This window comes from Rhinichthys klamathensis, unplaced genomic scaffold (genome assembly GCF_029890125.1).
Source record: "Rhinichthys klamathensis goyatoka isolate OS25496 unplaced genomic scaffold, OSU_Roscu_1.1 h1tg000303l_1, whole genome shotgun sequence".
In the NCBI taxonomy this organism is placed as follows: Eukaryota; Metazoa; Chordata; class Actinopteri; order Cypriniformes; family Leuciscidae; genus Rhinichthys; species Rhinichthys klamathensis.
Genome location: NW_026606822.1, coordinates 4,796,248 through 4,812,749, shown reverse-complemented (window position 1 = coordinate 4,812,749; position 16,502 = coordinate 4,796,248). Strand labels below are relative to the sequence as shown.

Below are 16,502 nucleotides of genomic sequence, written 5' to 3'. Positions count from 1 at the left end.
AAAGTAAACAACTTTCATATTAGTAATATTTCAAGATGAACACTTACTGGACTGAAGCAACTTTGGTTTACTTGATTATCTATACATCATTTTTTAGAAAAAAATTATATCAAATATGATCATCAGGCTTTTGAGGAAGGTTTATTTGTTCATCTCTCAATCATCATTGTGCATTGCATTATGTTTAAAACTAAGCATTTGAATATCATAATACATCATTGTGCATTGCATTATATTTTAAAGCTACAGAGCTTTTGATCATAAAACTAAGCATTTAAATGTCATCTTACTAAGGGATATTATTGGCAGATATAGAGTGACAACTGATATTTATATCATGTTATGTACGCAAGTAGTTTGTTATAGTGTTATAAAGATCTCACTGATTTACATTACAAGCATCAGATATCCATACTTTTTGGTCTTATAAACATCTGCACCAAATTGCATATTTTTGCTCAGTTTGAGCTCCATATTTTCAGACTCTATGAGCCTGATGCATTAAATATGATACTTTTAAAATTTTCAATAAAGGTCCAATAAATCTAATAATTTCACAAAATAAGATATTTCTGACAAATATTTCAACTAGCATTATATGTTTTAAAATAAAGTAATTGGTATTTCACCATATATGAAATGAATGAATTGAAATGAAATGAACTTGAGCTTGGTTACTCCTGCAGAAGAACATGCCGTTCTGGCGAGTGACGTGCCGGCCGGATCTGGAGGCGTTGAGTCATGCACTTGAGCTGGATTACCTCTAGAGGACAGCATCTGCTCCTCAGCCTCACACATGTGCGGTCCACAGGAATCACATGACCCAGACAAGAACTGCAGGACCAATCAGCAGGGAGCAGCAATCTAACTGGAAATATTTGCTTCAAATCAATCCAAGAAAAACACTTTAGTCTCTTTCTTGCTCTCCACCTGAGAGGCTCAGTTCTTTCATTCACTTTCCTTTTCTTTACAACAGCGCTGCACTGAAAACCAAGCCCCATCAGAGATTGATTCGGAATAACATTATCATCATACCAGTCATACTAGTTCTGCAGAATTGAGCAAAATTAAGCTACATGCTATTGTACTAAAATTGCTAACCCTTACTTTTTTATATGACTACACAGTACTGCATATCCACCTATTTGAATTGAAATTGATTTAAAAGTGAACTAATCATTAAATCAGCGAAAATATTGAATACTGGTACTAAAAGAAATGACATTATTAACTTATGAATTTCAGTTTCTTCCTGTGTCTGTGGAACATCATGTGGTTTGTTACTGGATGTATATTGTTCATGTTTCTTGTACTTTGCTGACGTTGATATATTACTGTACGTGCCGCTGATCCTGTGATACTCTGACCTGCATGTGCTCTTCACAACACCTCTTCTGTTCGCTATGATTTGTATATAAGGTTTTATTGTTGATTATTTCTGGGCTTATTATAATAGAATAAAGGTAAATTAATTCATTCTTAAGTCTCCTTTTTAAAGCTGCATTTTCCTTGTCTGGAAAATTGATACTTCATTTTTTAAGGACATCGTTTTAATATGCTGATTTGCTGATACACACACACATACACAACTGTTGTCAACACTGATAATAATCAGAAATGTTTCTTGAGCATCAAATCATCACATTAGAGTGATTTCTGAAGGATCATGTGACACTGAAGACTGGAGTAATGATGCTGAAAATCCAGCTTTGATCACAGGAATAAATTACACTTTACAATATATTCACATAGAAAACAGTTATTTTCAATTGTAAAAATATTTTACAATATTACTGTGTTTGCTGTATTTTGGATCAAATAGAAGCAGCCTTGATGAGCAGAAAATATTTCTTTTAAAAAAAAAAATCTTACCAATTTAAAACTTGAACGGTATATATATACACTAGTATTAGTATATATACACTCACCTAAAGGATTATTAGGAACACCATACTAATACTGTGTTAGACCCCCTTTCGCCTTTAGAACTGCCTTAATTCTACGTGGCATTGATTCAACAAGGTGCTGAAAGCATTCTTTAGAAATGTTGGCCCATATTGATAGGATAGCATCTTGCAGTTGATGGAGATTTGTGGGATGCACATCCAGGGCACGAAGCTCCCGTTCCACCACATCCCAAAGATGCTCTATTGGGTTGAGATCTGGTGACTGTGGGGGCCATTTTAGTACAGTGAACTCATTCAAGAAACCAATTTGAAATGATTCGAGCTTTGTGACATGGTGCATTATCCTGCTGGAAGTAGCCATCAGAGGATGGGTACATGGTGGCCATAAAGGGATGGACATGGTCAGAAACAATGCTCAGGTAGGCCGTGGCATTTAAACGATGCCCAGTTGGCACTAAGGGGCCTTAAGTGTGCCAAGAAAACATCCCCCACACCATTACACCACCACCACCAGCCTGCACAGTGGTAACAAGGCATGATGGATCCATGTTCTCATTCTGTTTACGCCAAATTCTGACTCTACCATCTGAATGTCTCAACAGAAATCGAGACTCATCAGACCAGGCAACATTTTTCCAGTCTTCAACTGTCCAATTTTGGTGAGCTCTTGCAAATTGTAGCCTATTTTTCCTATTTGTAGTGGAGATGAGTGGCATCAACCTCTAGCATCAACAAGGCATTTTCGCCCACAGGACTGCCGCATACTGGATGTTGTTCCCTTTTCACACCATTCTTTGTAAACCCTAGAAATGGTTGTGCGTGAAAATCCCAGTAACTGAGCAGATTGTGAAATACTCAGACCGGCCCGTCTGGCACCAACAACCATGCCACGCTCAAAATTGCTTAAATCACCTTTCTTTCCCATTCTGACATTCAGTTTGGAGTTCAGGAGATTGTCTTGACCAGGACCACACCCCTAAATGCATTGAAGCAACTGCCATGTGATTGGTTGATTAGATAATTGCATTAATGAGAAATGGAACAGGTGTTCCTAATAATCCTTTAGGTGAGTGTATATGTATGCTACTCTTCAAGAGTATATATATATATATATATGTATTTTAAGTTTATATATATATATATATATAATATAAACACACACACATATATATATATATATATATATATATATATATATATAAAGAATTATTTGCATAATACACCTGTATTATCGGTCACTGTCAAATACACTGATAGAGTCTGGTAAATGAAGAGTCAGGACAGGAGTCTCAATGAAGCTTTGCTGCCATCTGCTGGAACCCTACCTCAATGAACTTATCTAAAATAACACATTTTTACATCTAGTTTATTTGTAGAAGAACCTTTTTTCATGGCCCTTGACTCTTTATACCCACAGTCTGCACATGTTGTTGTCATTGCAACTTTTCACCTTGAGTCTATGCCACATTATAGCACGTAAAGAGACGAACCACTGAATACAATCTGCCCTAGATCAGAGTGGTTGTGTGTTGAACACTTATTTGATCAGGTTCTGTTGACCGATCATGCATAATGCTCGTAAAGGAATGTTTGGATGAGTTTCTCCAGAGCTCAGCGGCCGCTTGACTAAAGCTAACCTGTTGTGCCCTTGAGTGAGGCGATCTGAGAGCAAATGTCAATGACTCACACGTTTGTTTTTCAGATGAAGGTGTAGCGGAGAGGTTGTTCTGTTCTGGCCCATCATCCTATTATGATTCAAACCTGTAATTTGCTGTGTAATATCTGGCTTGAGTAACGTCTCACTCTATACAATAAAAATCACATTAAAAACAACACAAAAACACACCTGAGAGTCTAAAAACATGTGATGAAGACGAGATGCTTTGTGGAAAGAGAGACTTCCTCCTTTTCTCAATCAAAGACATGTCAAACAAAAAAATGTAAATGGTCATTTAAATACACTGTTTGTTTGTTTATTTGTTTTGGCATCGCTGTCATTATAATAAACAAATGTGAATGTCAGGGTTTAGATCATGAACTTCAGAGACCACAGTTAGATCAATCTGGCAAAGAGTTTAAACCACTTACACATGTTTGCTCAAATCAATATTAACTTTGAACATTTCATTATTTACATTTGCAAAGGTTTATCCACCTTGTTAAAATAACAAACAAAGATGAATCCTTTTTTTTTAATTGCCTTAAAAAAGTGTTTTGAGAGAAAAAATTTGGATAAGGACTTTTTGTTCTATAGCATTATGAATTTTAATACAAATACATATGTGCTTTTAAATTTAATTGTAATATATATGATAATTATAATAAAAAATAATGATATTCTAAAATAAATATATATGTGAAGAATAATTATTATTATTATAAAATAATATTAAAATCAATTGTATAATAATATAAAAGATATAATAAATAATTGTTGATATTCATATTTAAAAATAATTACAATGCAAATAATACAAATAATTATATAATAAATTTAAAAATATATAATTTTATGTCATATATAATTTTTGTAATTATACATTTTGTATATTATTATTTAATGTATATTTTTGTATATAATAAACACACAAAAGCTGCAATACAATTATATAAATCATTTAAATGATATGCAACTGTAAATATAAATAAATAAATAAAATGTCAAGTGTTTGAAATTTTCAGACAGATTTCATTTTAGTAAACTTTTAGAATGGATCATAAAACATTTATTATCCAAATTATTATTTTTAACAGCCAAGTAACACCAGAAATGTGTTGCTAAACATGTTCTCCGAGTCATTTTTTTCTCATTTTTTCCATGCATTAAAATGCATTATTTGCAGAGCCTGAACATCCATTAAGAAATCAGAAACAGCGTTTCAACCGTTCACCGACTTTAACCCGTTTATTTGTCCCAATGTCCACTAATAATAATGAGGGCTCAGTTTTGCCATGAAGCACATCATGCATAGATCCCGTAATCAAAAAAGCAGGCACTCGAACAAGTCACACACACACACACACACACACACACACACACACACACACACACTCAGCCATGCTGTTGACTCTTGAGTTATTTGTCATCCAGCATTCAGCATAACAAGTTTATGGCTACAAAGTCTACTATGTTCCAGAGTCCAGGCCGAAAGGGGTTATTCCAGCAAGAGAAACCAGTAAGAGACTGTGACCTTGAGCAGCCGCTGATTACGCAGACACACACCATCAACATGTCACGAGTTCAGTCACTCCAGTGCCCTTGATGCACTCGCTGGACAGGAGACTGACATGTACATGATATAGCACTATCATCTGACACACAAGCGCTCATTTGGGGACGTAATAACCTCATCAGGATGACTATAGACCAACGCAATGCTGTACAGTGCCAATATTCAGATTAGTTTACAATACTTTTCAGTACTCATCTAAACTTGGAAACAAATCTTTTGCCACAATTTGCCTTTTCATTCAAATGACTGCACTGCACGAAAGATGCTGAATTTAAACTGTAAAGTATCTACAGATTACGGTGGGATTTTCTGTACAAACAGTCATGAGAATCAAATGATTCATTACTGAAAAAAGGGAATTATGAAAACACAAAAGTGCTAAACTGTCATGAAATCAGTGGCTAAATTGTTTCCTATGTGTATCATTGTTAATTAAAATAAATAATGTTGTTATAAAAATAATGACAGAATGAATAGTATTAGGCTTTATTTTCTTTATGCAATACATTTCCCACTGCATAGAGAAATTGAGTTGTGTTCGACTTAGTTGTCTTTTTGTTTCTGTTTCTTGTGTTTTAATGTAGTTCAGTTTTCTTGGTTACGTATGTTATCTATGATTGTACACCTGTGCCTCCTTTAGTTGCCTGTGTTAATACGGTTGTCAGTCCTGTATTTGAGTTCTTAATACGGTAACGTTTACACACTGAACGATTATTTGCGCGAGTAACAACCATGTTCTATAACCGAACTCACACACTTGTAAGTTTTCAGGACTCACAGTCAACCGTCTTCTCGGAACCGGACTATACTGGATGCCCTCACAAAGCTTTGTCACATATTGTCATTTCACTCAAATTACGGCAATGCACAAAAGATACTTGATTTAATTTGTTAGTATTTATAGACTATTTGCTGTCAAGTCATGAGAATCATTCATGCAAAATGGGAATTCTGTATAAAAAAAAGTACTAAATTTAAATGAAATCAGTGGCTAAATGTCTCATATACTGCAGTGTGCAACATTGTTAATTAAAATAAATTAATAAATAATATTGCCACAAAAACTACTTTATGTAACACTAATAGCCTACTTTATAGTCTTAAGCTTTCTTTTCTTTGTGCAATAAATATTTCCTATTGTGTAAAGAAAGTACATCATTATTTGTCCTTCTTTTGTTTTTGTGAGATTCGTGTCATTAGTGGCCAGGTGAACAAGGGCAGCGAGAGGTGAGTGTGATGCTGGCAGAGGCAGAGGTCATACAGTGCACATTCCCGGCCGGTGGTGATTCACTGTGAGGTTGTATTTGCTGGAGTTCAGCACACAGAACACAGGTTCTCGCCTGAACCCGAGCGCTGGCGTTCATCCAGCAGAACACCAGCGCTGACGCTAACCACCTGACAGCACACACACACACATCTGCTGCTGAAACGCACAGAGAGCTACAGCTTCTACTCAGACAGTCACTTAATGCATGTACATGTACATTTAAATGTATGCATTTATCCAAAGTGCCTTAAAAAAGAGGAACAAAAGACACCATTTGAGATGCATAGAAGATGCAATAGGATAAATGGGTAACCCTTTACTTGAAGAAGTGTGCATAAGACTGACATGACACCTTCATAATCATGACATGACACATGTTATGAATATGAAGGAAGTTGTATGCATGTTTATGACAACTGTCATTCGCTCAATTATGACATGTTTAATGCAAATATGTATGGAAGCTTATGTGTAGCAATATTCAATTTGAAATGTAATATGCAAAATGATAATGAAATATGTAAAATGACAATGCAATATGTAAAATGGCAATGCATTTCTGTATTTAAATTTACATTTTTCATTACATTTGTGCAACGTTTGGTGCAAAATGAAAATGATAATTCAATTATATAATTTACATTTGCCATTTCATAAATATGTTTTAATATGTAAATTGAATACATATTTTAACGCTTTATAAGTTGCAAAATTAAAATGAAAATGTATTAAAGAAATTATTAGATCTGTTTAAAATGTTCAAGCAAAAACTGTAGCAAAATGATCATTTAAATGTTATTTTTCTTAATTGCATTTACACTCACAGTTAAGACACTTGCGATTGCATTTTCATTAAATGTCCCGCAATGAATGTAGCAAAATTCAATGTGCAAATTGAAAATGCATTCCGAGCCGATCACGCCCCTGCCCCGCCCCCTCCCGCTCTTGTCAATCACTGCATCAAGGCGGAGCTCGGCAACATTTTGAGGTGTTGGAAGGAAACATGGCGGCGTCAGAGCTGGTACGAGCGTAAATTTACTGGCAGATGAAGGGGAGCGTGAACACTAACAGAGAAATTGTAGTGTTTCCGAAGATTATTACGCGTCTGCAGGTGATAGAACAAGTGCGTTGTTGGACGGTCTGGGAGAATGTTCTGCCTTATCACCCGTTTGATGTCAACATTATGCTGCGCTGTTGTTATCTGATGCAGGACTCTGTTAATGATGGTTTCGTTTTGTATTAAATATTCTCATTGTCTGTTACACATATGCTTAACTTTATTCTTATTACTATTAACTATAATTACCCAATAATGTTGTAGATCCTACAGGTTTTCTTTGCAAATGCACCTACTCTAAAATCACAGAATATGACGGGTCAAATTCATAGCTACCAAAAAATTTGACCGCTCTTTATTTCTTCATAACTGACTGTAATGTTCAACAAAGTGACTCATGTGATGTTTAACCATCTCCCTTTTCTATTTCATAAAGCATATTGGTCAGATATTTATAAATATATAGGGTCATCATCACTCATCACGGAATCTGCCGGGTTTTGATGTCATCGTCTATAATTGGTCTTATATTTTAAAAACCGAACCCGCACAAACAAAACTTTAACCGGCACAAACGAACGAGACTATTTTATTTGGAGGATGTGGGGGGCTGGGTGACCTCAGAATGACCTATAAATATTCTTTAAATATCTAAAAAATCGAAGCAGCACAAACAATAAAGCAAAGTAACAGCACAAATGAAGTAAAAACGATTGAGCCTATTTTGCCAACGTTTTGCATTGGTTGGGGGCGGGGCCAACTTCACGCAGTGATTGACAAGAGCGGGAGGGGGCGGGGCAGGGGCGTGATCGGCTCGGAATGCATTTTCAATTTGCACATTGAATTTTGCTACATTCATTGCGGGACATTTAATGAAAATGCAATTGCAAGTGTCTTAACTGTGAATGTAAATGCAATTAAGAAAAATAACATTTAAATGATCATTTTGCTACAGGTTTTGCTTGAACATTTTAAACAGATCTAATAATTTCTTTAATACATTTTCATTTTAATTTTGCAACTTATAAAGCGTTAAAATATGTATTCAATTTACATATTAAAACATATGTATGAAATGGCAAATGTAAATTACATAATTGAATTATCATTTTCATTTTGCACCAAACGTTGCACAAATGTAATGGAAAATGTAAATTTAAATACAGAAATGCATTGCCATTTTACATATTGCATTGTCATTTTACATATTTCATTATCATTTTGCATATTACATTTCAAATTGAATATTGCTACACATAAGCTTCCATAATATATGACATTGTTTGAGATGTCTTTGTTATGACACCTTGACATAAACCAATACATCATAACCTGTCAGTGTCTTTGTCATGACAACTTGACATTACTAAGACAGCACAACCTGTCATAAACATGACATAGCAGATTAATTATCAAACTTAAGAAACACTTAGCTTTATGGGTTAACATTACATTTAACTGTCAGGTGGTTGGTTTTGACATTGGCTGTCATGAGGCCATTATAACCTTTTAATGATAAATTCAATTTGTACCACTGTAGTTGAGGTCACGATAAATACTCATGACACAGTTATAATGGCCTCATGACAGCCAGTGTCAAAACCAGCCACATGCCAGTTTAATGTAATTTAATGTCAAGTTGTCATGACAAATACACTGACAGGTTATGATGTTATGGTTTATGTCAAGATGTCATAACAAAGACATCTTAAACAATGTCATATTTGCATTCAAAATGTCATTATTGAGCGAAAGACACTTAATGACAGTTGTCATAAACATGCATAAACCCTACTTCATATTCATGGCATATGTCATGTCATGGTTATGAAGGTGTCATGTCAGTCTTATGCACACCCCTTCAAGTAAAGTGTTACCGATAAAGGTAAATCAGGCGAATCACTAGAGCTTTACGATTAATCCTTAAAGAAATTGCGATCTTGATTCAAACAGCCACATGATCTCATTCATAAATGACTACGATTCGGCTATGTGTATTAAAAGTAGCAACATTAAAACACTTTTTGTTATACTGGTTGAAACTCTCTTCACATCCTGATTGAAATCAATAATAGAAGATGTCTAAATATTAGAAAATGTGCATGTATCTCAAACAATGTTCGCATTTGGTCCGAATGCAATGATACGAAGTCCTACCTGCCTGTCAACGTATGTATTTCCATATGTGCACCTGCTGACATCTGCAGACATCACACGCCATCAGCCGTATCTGTAATCACGAGATGCCAACCCGTGACATCTTACCCGGAGCTGTTCACGTCCTCAAGACTCTGATTTATGGATTTCTATATCAGTACTATCAACGCTGAAATGAATCTGCAGCAGTCAGGTGGTACAACTAGGGCTCTGTAAGTTGTTTACGCTCATTATTATTGTAATGTTGTGTGTTTTTTAAACATGAGGGAATTTAACTATCCGAAATTGCCTACCCTACATCTAAATCTTTGACAAAAGATTAAGAAAGAGACAACCCGGAGAAAGTTAGGCTATCTAGTTATGAACACAGCCTTTTCATCCACACATTACCGTTACGTTCTGTGTTAAATACATTCAAATTATTTCAGAAGTACTGGGTTTAAAGTTTATTACTCGGATATAAACACTGACTGGGGAAAGGGACTAAAATAGAGGAAATCACATATTGAAAGTAACTCGTGCTTCAAATAACGATTGAACTGATTACATCGATAACAACTTGACAAGTGACTGTTAAAAAATGTATTTGTCATTGGATCATTCATTCAAGGGATTCGTTCAGAACTGTTAATTCATCCAGTAATGAAACAAGATATAAGTGAGTCACTGGATCATTCATTTTTTATATTTCTTTAGATTTAATTAAACATTATAAATAAACTGCAGCAATTAACATTGAAACAAAAATCGGGATGAGTCGTGCAGCTCTATTCAATTGCGTAAACATGCTGGACAAAATACACACTGAAATACTTAAGGTTACGGCTTGATAACAAACCCCAACCATAATTATCTGCCTAAGCAAACCCTACTAAATATACAAGATACAATTACAGGCCATTCTGTTGCATGCTGGGAATTGTTGGATAGTTGTTTACAACTTCATGCAAAGCAGCTGTCCCATAAAAACAACTTTGGCACAAGAGTCACAAACTCCAGATTGTGTTGATTTTTCAGTGTACGCCGCAGAACAAAGTGTGTCGTACGAGAACTCATTGAAATAAGTCAAAGGGCACTAAACAAGGGAAGCACTAAAACATATCTGTTGTTTGACTGTAGCACAGAAACAGTCCCCAGGCTACAGTTTCTCCACCGTCTTTTATCAAGCGGAAGAATTTGTGGTTGCACAACACGCTCGTAAATTTAGTGTTACACTCAAGGAACTCAAGGAAGTTGACGTCATTTGAGAAAACACAGCGGTGGGCAAAACAACCATCTCTAGAAAACAGGCTCGGGCAGGTCATTGAGGGCACTCAGATATTGTACTGAAACGGAGATCACATCTGGAAAGTTTCCACCAGAGGAAAAGCGCAGGGAATATGTGGTCGGGTGTTTGTAACTTCACTCTCGCGCTCAAAGAACAAGCATTACAACATTTGTCCCAAGAGTCAACGTGCCAAAGCCATTCGGGTCTGGCGCGGTTTGAGGGAGTGGTCAATGCTTTTAAACTTGACCATGATGAGAAGAGGCCAACAAAGTCAAACAACGTGCCTATAAAATACGTCAAGCATCTGGAAGTCAAAATGTTCCCAATTATGATCCAAGAATTTATCTGTGGTGTTTGGTGAGGCAAGGTTTAGGATTGGTTCTAGACTTTAGGGTGGGCTCATTTGACTTTGACTTAAACAATTGCCTAGCAATGCCCTAGCAACCATCAGAACATGCAGAAACAAAGAAAACAAAAATTAGCAAGAAACTAAAATACACCCAGAAGACCCTACTAACCACCCAGTAGTAACTGTACAGCAATAAAATAAAACATTTGCAACTGCATAGCAATGCTCTAAAAACTACCCAAAAGACCATTACAAGTGCACATCAATGCATAAAAGCAAGTTGACACATCCTTTCACCACATAACAATGCCCTATCACCTGTCAAAGCTCTAGTAACCCTAGTCTAGCAACCGTTGGCTGAACGTCTGATGCATATGGCACACAAAATGGGAAACACTTCAGGAGTTTCAAAGTCTTCATTTGATTGGTTGAATTCTACAGGATTTCTAGGAGATGTGTGTGTGTCGTGTTCTTTAACGGTCTGCCTGAAAACAAAGATGCCGTGATGTCAAATCCCCTTATGGAAAAAGCAAGACGCTGTGTTTACAACTGTGACAATGAGCGCTAACCAGGGTCAACTAAACGCAGGATTTTCAAAAGTATGTGAAGTTTGCGGCTCTATTGTTGTAGTAAACTTGCACAACATTCTTGAATTAATCATTTCACGCCGGTCTGTAATCGTAGAGACATCAAATTTATATATTCACGCCCCTAAACATGACACGGAACAAACCGAAATGTGATTGGTTGCTTTACATGTCGGTCAGACGGTCCTTGGCAAATGAAAGTTCAGACCTTCTGTCGTCAGTCTGAAGGTCTGGCTACGAAAGACTAACCTAGTAAACCACATACCAATCCAATACAAACAGCCAGACACCATTTGCAAGCACACAGCAATGAACTAAAAATTATTCAGCACACCCTAGCAACTGCATACCACATAGCAACGCCCTAGCAACCACCTATTAAACCAGCAACCAACAAAGCACTTTGGGGGCAGTCGTGGGCTAATGGTTAGCGAGTCTGACTGGTAACCTAAAGGTTGCTGCTTCGATTCCAGAACCGGCAGTAAATGACTGAGGTGCCCTTGAGCAAGTCACTTTCACTTGCAAATATGCTAAAAACTATTTAGAGCACCCTAGCAACTGCATAGTAATGCCCTGGGGCACGTTCAAGTTCAAAACGGTGCGCAACGTTTTGCTACGGTTTCCGGGTTGAACGTCATGTGTCCTGGAAACGGCGTGCACCGGTGTGCAATGGGGTTTGAGATGCGTTTTCTCTTGTTTGGTGGGTGTGTCGGATCTGCGGTCCAATCAGCAGCAACATGTGTATAAAGCACGCGGTATTAAAGTGAACTCGCACAATGGGTTCAAGGAAAGTCATTTACAAATGTGTTCGATGCAGCTCGGTATGCGCAACAACAACTGAGGATATTAGAAGACATGTTTGTCGTAAGTTTTATTGTAAAAATATAGGATATCAACATAATGATGTAGTTGTTTATATTTTTAGCTTCATTGCAAGTGTATGACATTTGGTATAGAAATAAACAATGGTAATTAAGTGCTTTTCCTAAAGATGAGAAAGAAATACAGGGTATTAAAACAGTATGAACTACAAATAAAGTCAGTATGTGAGGCTAAATGGATGTGTTTTAGTCTGAATTAGGTAAGATGTGTGATTCCATTTCAGTTTCCACAAATTCCTTCACTCGATTGGGATGTTCTCTTGTGTTCTGGGCGGCAAGTGCAGTAACTGTAACATCGGGCATATTTTGTAGTATTAAACACATATTTATACTGACTTCATCAGGCTCCGAAAATTCTTCACAAAGAATGGCCTTCTCAGCTGCCATAGTTGCAACTCTTGCGTCATCAGAACAGTGTGTTCAACGCATCACCGTTTCTGTTTAAAAAACGTTGTGCAACGTTTTGTCTGGGCTGAACGCAGCCCTGGTATTAGACCTTTCCATCAGTAAGGGCATGATGTGTCCAGTTTCTATTCAAATCATATTATTCAGAGCTTTAATGTGTCAAGACCTTTTCCAAACAACAGTCTGGTTTATGCAAAAGCATTAGCTTATATTTTAGAAATTCATATACTGTATAGTAAAGACCTAAAGTGAGAGCTGAGTGATTTAAATCAACATGTTGGCTAAACATCAAGAAGCAATCACTGTAAAGGATTGTCAGCTGTTGCTGTGGATTGTCACTTATACAACCCCCATCATAACAACCAGCAGCGATGAGCTCATAATAACACTGAGTCACTTTTGTGTGACACTGGAAATGGGTAGCGGGAGTTCTTCCAAAACATTTGGAAGACTTTATCCTTTTAAAAAATCTCAATACATCTATTTCAGTCAAATAAACCTTTAACCCCTGGGGAACAAATTAGCCATGTGGAAACCACAGACTTGGCAACCCCGGCACAATGCCAAATGGCACTTTTGGGGGCGTTGAATGGGTCGAGTAACACTGTCAACACCTATCAGTTCCAATGTAGGTAAATAGTCTTTCAGAGTAGTTTATTATTTCTTCTATTTTCCTTCTAGATCAATAGAAATAGATTGACTATAAATAACCAAGTAAATAACCCCCAAAATAGCAACTAGACAAAACACCTTAGCAACTGCGTATGAATGCTCTGGGAAAAAAAATTGTTGAGGAAATAAGACTGCTAGAATTTAAAGTAGTTCAATCACTGGATGGATGGATGGATGGATGGATGGATGGACGGACGGATGGATGGATGGATGGTCGGACGGATGGATGGATGGATGGACGGATGGATGGATGGATGGTCGGATGGATGGATGGATGGATGGATGGATGGATGGATGGATGGATGGATGGATGGACGGACGGACGGATGGATGGATGGTCGGATGGATGGATGGACGGATGGATGGATGGATGGATGGATGGATGGATGGATGGACGAACGGTTGGATGGATGGATGGATGGATGGATGGATGGATGGATGGACGGACGGACGGATGGATGGATGGACGGACGGACAGTTGGATGGATGGATGGATGGTCGGATGGATGGATGGATGGATGGATGGATGGATGGATGGATGGATGGATGGATGGATGGATGGATAAATGAATTCAGTGAACAGTCCAGGAGTTTAGAAATTTTACTTTTTTTCATTTTATGAAGCCACAAAACTCCAAATTTGAATTCATTGGGGATGATTCATTTTAAAAGGCATGATCCAGTCATCATGACAGCCAGATTTATGGGAATGTTTTTAACCTTGTGTAAAACAACATCAAGATTCCAGTCTGAAAGTTTTCCCGCTCGTCGTCTGGAGTTATTTGCTCTGTTAAAATTTCTACCACTAACAGACATCATGTGCATGTGCAAATGGCAGAAAATCTCTGTGGAAGAAAATAACTAACGGCTGGAAAATAAATTGCAATAAAGAACCTCAAGCCTAAATATATTTACAATTTAATCTCACATCAAACTGATGGGTTAGTGAGCGCGTCATTTCTCAGGAGGATTGTGGGTAATGTGCATGCTGACATTCTCTGTGCTCCTGTTTGCTAACTCATAACATGATTAGATAAGACCAGCTGGATTTCTGCTTGTTTCCGAAAGGCTCTGCACCCTAGATAGGGTTTACGCGCCATGCGGGACACAGTATCTAAGGTCAAGAGCTTCAGCAAATTTACCCGAGGCTTTAAGTAGCTTGGTCGGGGTCATGGAGGACGAGGGGTTTCATCACCTATGAGTCGGGCAGTTTACTGGCTCTTTGCATCTGTTTAGTGAGTGTTGACTGTGTAGGGTTTGATCAGAAAGGCAGCAGAAATCTGACCAAAATCCATTTAGTAGTTTATAGTCTAAAAACTCCAATTAAAATATGATTTGGGGAAATTGGTTTCAGTTGGCCTGAATTGTTCAAAGTGTTCAAACTCATTTTTGCTCACTCTTTCCCATTTAGTATACTATTTTAGTTTCAAGCAGTACACGGTATATATAGGCTATATGAATATGTAAAGTAAATTGTTGTTAAAAAATTGCTTATCTTTTATTATTGTAATTATAACACACTTATGTCTCTGATTTAAAATAATGGCTAGTGCGGTGGCTAGGACATATGTAAACCTACCAACATCCGTCGCCATGATTTTTGGAATGACTTATCACGAGAGTAAAAATGACGTTTTAGCCGCATATAACATTGGTTAATGGATCCGCCGTCTTGATTTCGCAATAGCTTTTATCGACATTTAGAAAATATCTCAAAGGTTTTGTGCAAATCTGTAATGGAAACCAGGCTATAGTGACAAAAGATGTAGATTTATCAGACACGGACCACACTGCCTGAACAAACGTTTACAGTTTCAAGACTTGATCCGATATATGATCACTAAAGTCTTTTCTTTACTTAAGAGGTTTGTTGCAACCGGCTGCAAAGCTTCACGTCACGTCATTTAACCCCAATATCATCAGCCTCTTCAGACTAGAGTATAACTGATTCAAAATTAAATATAAAAAAAAACTGGTAGGAGTTGTTACTAGACCTTTACTGTAAACATAAAGCTTTAAAAACTCTAGATTCATTATAGGGGTGAATTCAGGTCTATCGGGACTCTTTTCCCCAGTCATGTCGATGGCAAAAAGTGTCCCAGTCCACCTGAATTCACCCCTGTTTTGTTATTTTAAATATAACTTTTATTTTATATGCTAAGGCAACTTAATTTAATACGGTTGACCAAATAACTGTAGCATTTTATATAGTTTTTCCAAACCATTTTTCCTTAAATGATGTATTTACAATTGAAGATACATTTGTTGGCACCACTTCTCCATCATAATGACATACAAAGAAAAATGATGGGAAAGAGTCAAAGGTATAAATCATCTCATAGTGGTTTCCTTGTGACATCACATCCTGAATGGTTCAAAAAAGGTAAGAAACACTGAATTTGTCACTTTTTTGGGGACTGAGTGATTCTATATTTATACTTACCAACTCACTAGCTCTCATGGCAGTGTGTCACCGGTGGTTGTAAAGTGTTAATCTTCTTGACTGAAGATGACAACACCCAAACAGACTGTTTACAAGCTACACATTATGGGAAAGACCAATCAGAAAGCCCTTTACAGTAATTTCTCAAGTTTTTCGTAGAAAGCAATAAGATTCAATGGAGAGCAAATAGACTTTGGACTAAGTATCTCACTTCTCAGATGTTTCTCCTGAGAAAACGACCCCAGCGACCTCACATGTGTCTCCTTTAGAGTTCCAG

At 36.9% G+C, this 16,502-nt stretch overlaps 1 protein-coding gene across 4 annotated transcripts in view; it reads left to right on the top strand.

Annotated features, from left to right (window-relative positions):
• eya2 (EYA transcriptional coactivator and phosphatase 2) overlaps window positions 1–1,014 on the top strand; it is a 38,692-nt gene extending 37,678 nt beyond the window's left edge. For all 4 annotated transcript variants that reach the window (XM_056270587.1, XM_056270588.1, XM_056270586.1 and 1 more), the window contains one exon: window positions 687–1,014. In XM_056270587.1, coding sequence (XP_056126562.1) covers window positions 687–767 — 81 coding nt within the window. In that variant the 3' untranslated portion in view covers window positions 768–1,014. The remainder of the gene's footprint in view (window positions 1–686) is intronic.
• Window positions 1,015–16,502: the final 15,488 nt, after the last annotated feature.